Source organism: Bos mutus, chromosome 5 (genome assembly GCF_027580195.1).
Source record: "Bos mutus isolate GX-2022 chromosome 5, NWIPB_WYAK_1.1, whole genome shotgun sequence".
NCBI classification, from domain to species: Eukaryota; Metazoa; Chordata; class Mammalia; order Artiodactyla; family Bovidae; genus Bos; species Bos mutus.
In genome coordinates this window covers 73,737,167-73,749,465 of record NC_091621.1, presented here as the reverse complement: position 1 = coordinate 73,749,465, position 12,299 = coordinate 73,737,167, and the positions used below count along the sequence as shown (strand labels likewise).

The following is a 12,299-nucleotide window of genomic DNA, read 5'->3' as shown; positions in this document are numbered from 1 at the left end:
CTCATTATTTTTATCTTCTGTTGCTTGGGACTCAATTTCTATCAAGTTTGAAAAAGCAAAACTCCACCATTATCTATGTCCCATGCTTCTCTCCAGCCCTGGTTCTCGCAACTGTTTTTTTTGTTTTTAACTTTTTATTTCATGTTGGAGTATAGTCAATTAACAATGTTGTGACAGTTCCAGGGGGCACAGCAGAGCAACTCAGCCATACATGTACATGTGTCCATTCTCCCCTCCCATCCAGGCTACTACATAACACAGGGCAGAGTCCCCTGTGCTATATAGTAGGTCCTTGTTGGTTATCCATTTCTAAGTATAGCAATGTCTCAACTTTCTGGGAAAGGTTGAGGGCAGGAGGAGAAGGGGGTGGCAAAGGATGAGCTGAACATGAGTTTGAGCAAAGTCTGGGAGATAGTGAAAGACAGGGAAGCCTGGGGTGCTACAGTCCATGAGGGTCGCAAAGAATCGGATACAACTTAGTGACTGAACAACAAAAACACCCTTCTCTTAAACTTGGATTTCTTGAGTGAGGATTTATGTAGGCCTTTTTCATCAACTCACGTCTTAATCTTAAAGATTAAAGACTCCTGCAATCTGATTTTTGCCCTCACTTCTTCAAGGGCTGAGACTGCTGTAGGAGGGGTCACCTGTCCCAAAGGGGATACAGCTGAGAGCAGAATCACAGGAGTAGAACTTGCCCTTGGGAGCACCAAGAACCCACTACCATTTGAGCACAGATGGAATCATGTGGGGAGGGGCATGCTTGTTAAAACAAGAACTGCTGGGCCCCAAGGGCTTCCCAAGTGGTGCTAGTGGTGAAGAACGTGCCTGCCAATGCAGGAAACATAAGAGACCCTGGCTCGATCCCTGGATTGGGAAGACCTGGAGAAGAGAATGGCAACCCACTCCAGTATCCTTGCCTGGAGCATCCCATGGACAGAGGAGCCTGGTGGGGCTATAGTCCATGGGGTCGCACAGAGTTGGACAGGACTGAGGCAACTTAGCACGCACGCACACTTGGCCCGTCTTTGATTCAGTAGGTCTGGGTTGGAGCTCAACCATTTCTAATCATAACTAACAAGTCACCAGGTGCCTCTGATGTTGCCTGTCTACAGGGCACACCTTTGAGAACCATTTAAACAAAGCATTGTGACCTGACACCCATCTATGGCTACTCTTCATCCCCTACAAAAGCAGTCATTGACCCAAATGTCAACTTATGCTTTTTGCTAAAAACAAACAAGACTGCTTTTGGTATTTCTTCATAGTTTCCTGCTACGGAGGGATGAGGAGGTTGGATACTGAAGAGGAGATGAATAATGAATAACCAAAAGGTAGGGCAGCCGGGATCTTCTACCCCGTAGTCAGCAGTTAATGTTAGGGCTCTTTGCCAGAATTCAATACAAATTTATTTTGGGGGGTGGAGGGTACCAATTTATAAACTTAATTTCAGCTGCTCCAGAAATCAAAAAGAGGCAATGGAATTGATAGTCTAAAAAAGAAATTAAAATTACAGATCCAAAATACACATTCATAAAATATCAATCTATTACACTGCGTATAACAGACCCTTTTTTCCTCTTTTCCCTTACTAGCATCCAAAGGTTTCAGATGAGTCAGGCAAAGAAAACCTGCTGTTAATTGGGAGTTAATTTATAGTCAGAGGGAAACTGCCGTCTCCTCCTTGAACTCTAGCACTTTAAGCCCAGTTCACAAACCAGCAGCCATATCTACAAGCAGAGTTTGAAAGAAATGGATTTTTCAGGCAACCTCAGGAAGACACAACCACAGAGGCGCCTTATAAAATCTCTACCCTACTTGACAGAGGGCATTATTACTCTCTCCTGTTAGTCCCCTAATAGGACTACGCCCATTCACCTTATCCTTTTACTCATTAGCATTTACATTAAAATAGGCTGGCTGATTGGCTTATCTGTTGTTTTTAAGAGGAAACAGGAGACTTTTACTCTCTCACCATGGCGTGTCAGCCTGGGTTTTTTCCCCCTCTTTCTTAGCTCTATAGTTCTTCCAGGCTTTTTTGGAGCAGTTTAAGCCTACAGCATCACCTTCCCCTGGCACCCAAAGATCTAGGAGAAGCTTCAAGCTGTGACTAGACTTCCGATGGATTCATCAGAAGATAACCCAACCTGGACCCTAGAGTCTCTGAAAACATCCATCGATGATGCTTCCCAGGCAATGCAGGGTGAGCTGGGGAGAGAGGGGGCTGGGTAGGGAAGGTTAAGAGCCTACCTTTCCTTCTGTTTTACTTACTTCAGTCTTTTACAGAGAAATGCAGTTAAGTAAATCTTCTTGGAGGAAAGGGTGGCCAGGGAGTGTAGGGCCCTCCTGTTTAAAAAAAAAAAAAAAAAGCCAGATTAACAGGAGAAAAGTGGGAACTGTATTGTTTGCTTTCTATGCTCAGGAATCTGTCAGTCTTCTAAGGACATCTGAACATGCAATCAGAGTTCTCCTAGACCAGGGCAAATAGCATCTTATGAAATTTGTACTTTAAAAAAAATTTTTTTTAATTTTGTTTAGCTGTGCCAAGTCTTTAACTGTGGCAAGTAGGCTCTAGTTCCCTGATCAGAGATGGAACCTGGACCACCAGAGATGTCCCAGCGATTAGTATTTTCACCAGCATTATATTCCAATCACGAGTTTTAAAAATCTCTCCTTGGAGCCTCACAGGATCCCAGCCTTGACCTCCCAGACCTACTCACTGGATTTGAACGCTTCTTACCCTAACTTCCCTGGTGGCTCAGAGGGTAAAGCCTCTACCTGCAATATGGGAGGCCCAGGTTCGATCCCTAGGTTTTGGAGATCCTCTGGAGAAGGAAATAGCAACCCACTCCAGTATTCTTGCCTGGAAAATCCCATGGACAGAGGAGCCTGGTAGGCTACAGTCCATAGGGTCCCAAAGAATTGTACACGACTGAGCGACTTCACTTTCTTTCACTTTATCCTGACTTCGGATGGGGATGGATGGTGTAGGGTGGTGGTGCACAGATGATGTGGAGCCAACCAACACCCTCTGGGCAGCCCAGGAAGCTGGATGGATCCTGCTGGCATCTATTCTACCCTCTGCCTCCCCTGCATCTTGAAATCAGTATATACAAAGGGGAAAAAAATTAATGAAGATAATATCTATATAATATAGCCAGCCTTTCTCTTTTCTTGAATTTGCCTTCAGTTCAGTTCAGTCGCTCAGTCATGTCTGACTCTACGACCACATGAATCACAGCATGCCAGGCCTCCCTGTCCATCACCAACTCCTGGAGTTCACTCAAACTCATGTCCATCGAGTTGGTGATGCCATCCAACCATCTCATCCTCTGTCATCCCCTTCTCCTCCTCCCTCCCAGCATCAGCGTCTTTTCCAATGAGTGAACTCTTTGCATGCGGTGGCCAAAGTATTGGAATTTCAGCTTTAACATCAGTCCTTCCAGTGAACACCCAGGACTGATCTCCTTTAGGATGGACTGGTTGGATCTCCTTGCAGTCCAAAGGACTCTCAAGAATCTTCTCCAACACCACAGTTCAAAAGCATCAATTCTTTGGCGCTCAGCTTTCTTCACAGTCCAACTATCACATCCATACATGACCACTGGAAAAACCATAGCCTTGACTAGATGGACCTTTGTTGGCAAAGTAATGTCTCTGCTTTTTAATATTCTGTCTAGGTTGGTTATAACTTTCCTTCCAAGGAGTAAGCGTCTTTTAATTTCATGGCTTCAGTCACCATCTGCAGTGATATTGGAGCCCAGAAAAATAAAGTCTGACACAGTTTCCACTGTTTCCCCATCTATTTCCCAAGAAGTGATGGGACCGGATGCCATGATCTTCGTTTTCTGAATGTTGAGCTTTAAGCCAACTTTTTCACTCTCTTCTTTCACTTTCATTAAGAGGCTCTTTGGTTCCTCTTCACTTTCTGCCAGAAGGGTGGTGTCATCTGCATATCTGAGGTTACTGATATTTCTCCTGGCAATCTTGATTCCAGCTTCTGCTTCTTCCAGCCCTGCGTTTCTCATGATGTACTCTGTATAAAAGTTAAATAAGCAGGGTGACAATATACAGCCTTGACGTACTCCTTTTCCTCTTTGGAACCAGTCTGTTGTTCCATGTCCAGTTCTAGCTGTCACTTCCTGACCTGCATATAGGTTTCTCAAGAGGCAGATCAGGTGGTCTGGTACTCCCATCTCTTTCAGAATTTTCCACAGTTTATTGTGATCCACACAGTCAAAGGTTTTGGCATACTCAATAAAACAGAAATAGATGCTTTTCTGGAACTCTGGTTTTTCCATGATCCAGCGGATGTTGGCAATTTGATCTCTGGTTCCTCTGCCTTTTCTAAAACCAGCTTGAACATCTGGAAGTTCACGGTTCATGTATTGCTGAAGCCTGGCTTGGAGAATTTTGAGCATTACTTTACTAGTGTGTGAGATGAGTGCAATTGTGCAGTAGTTTGAGCATTCTTGGCATTGCCTTTCTTTGAGATAGCAATGAAAACTGACCTTTTCCAGTCCTATGGCCACTGCTGAGTTTTCCAAATTTGCTGGCATATTGAGTGCAGCACTTTCACAGCATCATCTTTCAGGATTTGGAATAGCTCAACTGGAATTCCATCACCTCCATTAGCTTTGTTCGTAGTGATGCTTTCTAAGGCCCACTTGACTTCATATTCCAGGGTGTCTGGCTCTAGGTGAGTGATCACACCATCATGATTATCTGGGTCATGAAGCTCTTTTTTGTACAGTTCTCCTGTGTATTCTGGCCACCTCTTCTGAATTTGCCTTAGTACCTGACAATTGCACAACTGGGAATCTTAATCTCCATTTGCACAAGTCCGTGTAATTTGAGTGGATCCTGACTCTTTAATATAGTTTTGAATTATTTCACATGTATTTTTGATTGCTGCACTCAGGCTTTCTCTAGTTGTGGGAAGTGGGGGGTATTGTCTACTTGTGGTGCGTGAACTTCTCATTACAGTGGCTTCTCTAGAGCACAGTCCTCTAGTTACACTGGCTTCGGTGGTTGTGGTACACAGGTTTAGGTGCTCTGTGGAATGTGGGATCTTCCTGGGCTAGGGATCGAACCTGTGTCCCCAAGATTGGTAGCCAGACTTTTGGTAACTACTGTACCACCTTGAGACTTCTTGAGAGAAGTCTCAAGAGTGAGTGTTTAACAGCATAAAGCCTGGTTTAACTGGAATGGGTAATAGCCCGTGTGACTTACTAGTTCTTAAGGATGGAGAGAGATTATCACATTTGGGGATTCTTCGTCTATTGCATAGGTGTGGGGTCGCACAGAATCGGATACGACTTAAGCGACTTAGCAGCAGCAGCAGCTATAAAGGTGAATTGTTGAAACTTGTCACAGTGAAACATTTTGACTTGCATTAATGCTTTATATCCCTACAGTCATATTAAAAATCATCCACACAAATGAAAATGGGAAAACTGTCAATATCTGATTTAGCTCCATGTTTTTCCACTTGGAATCATCTTAGGTACCTCCAATGCAGGAGATGCAAGAGATGCAGGTTCGATCCCTGGGTCAGGAAGATACTCTCAAGTAGGAAATGGCAACCAGCTCCAGTATTCTTGCCTGGAAAATTCCATGGCAGAGGAGCCCATGGGGCCTACAGTCCATGGAGCTGCAAAGAGTCAGATACACCTGAACACATACATAAATTGCATATATACATACGACCCCATGGGAAAACACTTAACACTCAGAACTACTTGTAACAGCATCAAAACAAGTTTTGAGAAGAAAGTGTTTCCCATTATGGTGGATTCCACCAGGCTTAAGGGCACACACATGCTAGTTAACCGCCCGTGGTATCTAGGGTCTGTCTTCACTCTGAGCAACTTCCCACTGTCCACTGTTGTGAGCTGCTTAAGAGCAGACCTAGTTTGGGCGAGAGCTAAGTGGCTTCTGGATATTGCAGCTTGCCCTAATCAATCTTTGTTTTCTTTTTCTTTCAGTTGCCACTCAACTCTCTGAAATGTTAGCAACGAACCTCAGTAACTTGACTCTCAACCCTAGTATCAAGTTGCCATATCGACCAGAATACCCATCTCAACTGACTGGGCAGTTACCTAGTGAGAAAACACCCCATAGGCGGAGAGGGGTAAGAACGGTGTTGAGTGAGCGGAGGTACAGGATGCAAAAGCTGATTGAATCTCTCAGACTTCGCTATGCCAAAGGAATTCCTCGTGTGAGTTCTGGGTAGGCAGCACTGAGCCACTCTGGGCACTCACAGATATCAAGATGTAAATACTGGCGGGAGGGTGGTGGTGGTGGTGGAATTACCTGGTGGTCCAGCGGTTAGGACTCCCAGGGGTTCGAACTCTACTGCAGGAGGCACAGGTTCTATCCCTGGGAGGGGCCTCAAAGCCCTGGGATTCAGCCACAAAAAAATAAATAAATACTGATGAACAGCAGCAGTCACACTGTACTCATGAGCGCAGGTGTGAAAGACACTTAGGGTTTTAAGAGTCTCTGACTCCTCTTAGGTTAGATGTGTGGCACTAGTAATCTGAATTTTGCTTGATAGCTTGTAATATATGTCTTTTTTTCTTCCCACAAAGTCTGACTCTCAAAGACAACTACAGCAGCAGGAGGACACTGAGGTAAGTAGAAAGTCTTACTATACAGGTGGGTGGGCATCTGGTTTGCAGGGGAGGAACAGTGGCAAATTGGCTTGGATTATCTCAATCTTCAGAAACTCTGGATCAATCCATTCGTATTTGTGTTTTTAAAAATATATGCATGTATGCTAAGTTACTTCAGTCATGTCCAACTCTTTGAGACCCTATGGACTGTAGCCCACCAGGCTCCTCTGTCCGTGGGATTCTCCAGGCAAGAATACCAGAGTGAGTTGCCATGCTCTCCTCCAGGGGATCTTCCTGACCCAGGGATCCAACCCTAACCTGCATCTTTTATTTCTCCCGCACTGGCAGGTGGGTTCTTTACCACTAGCACCACCTGGGAAGCCCTATATATCTACATCTATAGCTACACTTTTTATGTATATTTAGAGCAGTTTTAGGTCTATAGCACAATTGAAATTTACTTAACTGATCCCACACATTCTCAGCCTCCTCTGCTGTCAGCATCTACTAGTTGGGTGTCGCAGTTGTGAACCTACATTATTGTTGTTTAGTTACTCAGTTGTGTCCAACTCTTTTGCAACCCCATGGGCGGTAGCTTGCCGGGCTCCTCTGTCCATTGAATTTCCCAGGCAAAAATACTGGAGTGGGTTGCTATTCCCTTCTCCAAACAATCTTCCCAACCCAGGGATCAAACCCAGGTCTCCCACATTGCAGGCAGATTCTTTACCACTGAGCCACCTGGGGTGCTGCAGTGGCGAACTGACACTGACACATTATCATCATCACCTAAAGTCTGTGGTTTCCATTCAGTTTCTCTCTCGGTGTTGTGCTTGTGCTTTTTCACCTGCTGTCACAAACATGATGTTCTATACCAGGTAGTAAGAGGGTGAATACCTGTGCACAGAGTGTCTAGCTAATGATTGAGTATCTCACATTTAAGACATTCAGAGAACTGAATTCGATCCCTGAATTTGACCTGACTTTGATTCCTGGGTTAGGAAGATCCCCTGGAGAAGGGATTGGCAACCTTCTCCAGTGTTCTTGCCTAGAGAAGCCCATGAACAGAGGACCTTGATAGGCTACAGTCCATGGGTCACAAAGAGTTAGACATGACTGATAGAGTTCATAATACTTCAGAGAACTGAAGCATATGTATTCCTATATATATATATATTTCCTTTTTAAAATTGAAGTATGGTTGATGCACAATATTAAAAAGTTAACAGGTGTAAGACAGAGTGGTTCACAATTAAAAGTTCTATTACATTTATCTTTATAAAATATTGGCTCTGTTTCCTGAGTTGTACAGGAATGTATTTATTGACAATCAGCAGCCATTACAAAATGACAATCTAGCATTCTTTGGCAGCCATACATTTCAATTTGTTTTTTCCCCCCAAAGTTTTTTGGTTTTGACCTTTTTTTAGTGTTCCATATTCCAAAGGTTGTTCTAACAGCCAACATTACATTTGTGGTTTGTTAATATCACTTGGGTGTAGAAGTAATTTATTATTTCAAATTATTAACCAGTTAATCCATCTCATTCTTTTTTCCAGATTCGATCAAGAGTGCGAAGATTCCAGTGTACCTGTAGTTATTGCCAGTTTAAGAGAAATCCTTCTGATGATAATTATGAGAATTATTACAACACAACATACAGTAATTATGCCATGGAATCGAATGAGTCATAAACCTTATTCTTGTACTGTTCTCTTGCTGGTAATTTTAGGATCATTATGAAGCAGCCTGGGAAAGATTGTACCAATATTTTGATAATATTTATTGTAAGTTTGTCTTTTTCACTTGCATCTCTTTCTACCTTAATACAGTTTTAACTTATGAGGAATGTATATGTAGCTTGGAATTGAAATGACTTGAATACACACTAATTCCACTTTGATCTGACACCATGAAGTACTAATTAAGTCTCAGGTATTGCCTGTTTCTTAACCCTGAAGTTGAAACTCAATATCAAGAATTTGAAACAAATTAACTTGGGAAGGAATGTAAAGATAACATTGGCTGGTTTGACCAGAGCATTATTAGTGTGTTAAATAGTAATAAAATTTTTTGATGTGCTGTTTCAGTTTTCAGTAGCAAATAGATGTGTTTATAGAAGATCTTAATAAAACTTGAGACTTATTTGAGTAACTTTAAGATAAATCCTTGTTCTTATCTTAGACTTGTTTTTGCTAGCTATGTATTAAATGAATAATACTTACCCCCATCACGTTCTCAGGATGTAAATATATCTGGTGTTCTAATTTTTTTTTTCTTTTTTTGGCATTCTAATATTTTGTGATACTGTCCTGTTGGGAATAAAGTTTACACATTTGAGGTAAGGTTACCAAACAGGTGCACTGATGTTTGTACATAGTATCCTCTTGGAAGAAGTTAACCAGTTGATGTTGTAAAAAGATATTAAAGAATTGGGGGTGCTTCCCTGGTGGCTCAGTAGTAAAGACTCCACCTGCCAATGCAGATGAAAAACATACACAGGTTTGATTCCTGGTCCGCAAGATCCCACATACCTTGGAGCAACTAAAACCTGTGTGCCATACTCTGGACCCTGTGCTCTAGAGCCCGGGACCCACAACTACTAGAGCCCGCACCCTAGAGCCCATGTTCTGAAACGAGAGAGGCCACCACCAGGAGAAGCATGCACTCCGAAACTAGAGAGTAGCTCCCATCAGGTGGCCAAAGTATTGGAGCTTCAGCTTCAGCAGCAGTCTTTTCAGTGAATACTCGGGGATGTTTCCTTTAGGATTGACTGGTTGGATGTCTTTGCAGTCAAAGGGCCTCTCCAGAGTCTTCCCCATCACCACAATCCTCTAATTTAGTCCCTCTCTGAAGTACCTAGGCAACAGATTTCCGGAGTTATCTTGCAGATATAAAAGAACCTCACACCAAATGAAAGATGTTACTGCTGGATGACCACAAGCACAGAGCCCCAGAGACCCTGGAGCCTGATTATGTTAATCCCTGTAACACTGCTGGGACCCCTCTCCTTCACCTGGCATTTTTTCCCCCCCAACCGCACCTCCTTGCTTATGGAATCTTAGTTCCCTGACTGAGGGTTGAACCCAGGTCCTCACCTGGCTTCTAAAACTGCTCAGGGCTCCCCTGGTGGCTCAGTGGTAAAGAATCTGCTTGCCAATGCAGGAGACTCAGGTTTGATTCTTGGTCCAGGAAGATCCCAGATGCCTCAGAGCAACTAAGCCTGTGGGCTACAAATACTGAGCCTGGACTCTTAACTGCCAATTACTGAAAAGAGCAAGTGTTTGCTCAGTTGTGTCTGATTCTTTGGGACTCAATGGGCTGTTGCCCTTTAGGCTCTTCTGTCCATGGAATTCTCCAGGTAAGAATACTGGAGTGGGTTATCATTCCCTTCTCCAGGGGATCTTCCTGACCCAGGGATCGAACCCAGGTCTTCTACATTGTAGACAGATTATCTTCTGAGCCGCCAGGGAAGGCTACAACTACTGAGGCCCAAAAGCTCTGGAGCCTGTGCTCCGCAACAAGAGAAGCCACCACGATGAGAAGCCTGAGCACTGTAATGACGGACAGACTGTGCTCTCTGTAACTAGAGAAAAGCCCTTGCAGCAATGAAGATCCAGCACAGAGAAAAATAAAATTATTAGTCTTTAAAAAAAAAAAATCTGTTTCTTCTGCTCAGGGATTTTGAGACCATAAGCCACCCATATCCTTGCCTGGTCCTGTAAGAAACCTTTTTTTGCTCAAAATCCAATGTTCAGAGTGTGAGGTTAGCTAGGCATATGGGATGGGAGGAATGGAATGCAAATTCTTTTTCAACACTGATAAATAATACAAAGAAGAGCTGTCTCTGAACCTCTTCAGCATCTAAGGAAAATCTTCTGCAAAGGCTATCTCCCAATTTTCCAAATTTTCTCAGAAAGGCAGTGGTTCAAAGAACCTACCTACTTAATAATAGTGTCAGGTTGGTGAGCAGACACAGGCATTTTTGGGTATCTTTTTCTTCCTTTATCTTTCTTTTATTAGAGAAGACAGTGTAACAGAAGAGCCTAACAACATGCCCCCTGGTCATACACTTGCTCTCCCAGACCACTTTCTATGCCCAATAGGAGCTGTATAAATGGATGGGCTGATTGTTTGGTGAGTCATGCTTTATTTAGAAGATTCTATTTGGGCGAGCTGACCTTCAGCTCCTGAAAAGGAGCCTTGGAGAGCTTGTCTGTGGTTTGAAAGCCATAGAATTATAACCCCTAGTGCACACAGAGGTTTTTCTGTGTTTGAAAGTTTCAAAAAAGACACAGCACTTTGTTGCAATTAGACAAATCTAATTAAAGATTTTAAAGGTCTGGCACATTAGTGATGTTCTCTGAAGTACCATGGTCAGCTCCTCAAATTCTGGTGACAGTCGTTGGTTCCAATCCTCCCTTCTCTCCACCTCCAAGCTGCCCCCATCCCTTAGTTACAAGCAGAATACTGATGATGTATTTTCATACAGGCTGGTGGAAGTGCATGGTGTTACAGATACTGGTAACTTCTGTTTGAGGAATTACTACAATACTCCCTGAGATCATTTTATAGAGAGATGACCCCACTGATGACAATGAGCTATTTCCAATGGAAAAAGAAAATTTGTAGTAGCTTCAGTCTAAGGTCTGAATGAGGAAAGGAGAGATTTAAAAAACAACAACAACAAAAAAAACCCACTTCATTTACTAAAAAGCTTCATTTAGTTTCCTGAGAAAACGTTATGCTTTAGTAATGGGAAGACACTGGGTTACTAGGCTGAGTGCAAAATACATATGAAACCCTGAATACAACTGCATAATCTTACTTGACTCTGGGAGGCATCCTTTACAGTTAGAAGTGGGTGGTGCAACTCTGTGGGTCAGCAGAAGTTACTGGACAGGCAGTATCCCTCACTTGGAAACTTCTCAGACAGATAAACTCTGTGCTCCATCCCCAACCACTAGGTCAGTGGAGCCCAGTGTCGACTTTTAAAAGAAGCACAATGTGAGAACTGCAAGTTAAGTTTTATTTGGGGCAATATGAGGACTACAGTATGGGAGACAATACCTCAGATAGCTCTGAGGAACTGCTGAGACAGGGGGAAGGTCAATATATACATGATTTTGGAGAAGGGGGAGTTCATGCAATCAGGCACGTATTTTTTTGCAGAAGTTTCCTGCTAGTCACAGGATTAGTCATCGCTATGAAGGATTTTAGTGCTTTTCTAGATATGAGGCAATAGAAGATCGCTCTTCTATCTATTGGGCTCATAAAATCAGGTCCTGAAAATATCTGTCTGAAGACCTGTTCACGCCAATTCCTGCCCACCCTCGAGGACAGAGGGCCTCATTTCTGCTCTCCACCCTGAACTCCTTTCAGAGGGTGGTAACGATCAGCAGCTTTAGCATCCCTTGATTTAATCCTCATAGCTGCTGCTAAGTCACTTCAGTCGTGTCTGACTCTGTGCGACCCCATAGACAGAAGCCCAACAGGCTCCCCTGTCCCTGGGATCCTCCAGGCAAGAACACTGGAGTGGGTTGCCATTTCCTTCTCCAATGCGTGAAAGAGAAGTCGCTCAGTCGTATCCGACTCTTCATGACCCCATGGACTGCCGCTTACCAGGCTCCTCCGTCAATAGGATTTTCCAGGCAAGAGTACTGGAGTAGGGTGCCATTGCCTTCT

At 43.4% G+C, this 12,299-nt stretch overlaps 1 protein-coding gene across 1 annotated transcript; it reads left to right on the top strand.

The window, feature by feature from the left end:
• The first annotated feature begins 1,995 nt into the window (after nucleotides 1-1,995).
• DPPA3 (developmental pluripotency associated 3) lies at nucleotides 1,996-8,807 on the top strand. The gene is made up of 4 exons (XM_070370018.1): nucleotides 1,996-2,203; nucleotides 5,988-6,220; nucleotides 6,594-6,635; nucleotides 8,174-8,807. The coding sequence occupies exons 1-4, from the start codon at nucleotides 2,122-2,124 to the stop codon at nucleotides 8,306-8,308; spliced, it is 492 nt and encodes a 163-aa protein (XP_070226119.1). The 5' UTR covers nucleotides 1,996-2,121; the 3' UTR covers nucleotides 8,309-8,807.
• The last annotated feature ends 3,492 nt before the right edge of the window (nucleotides 8,808-12,299 follow it).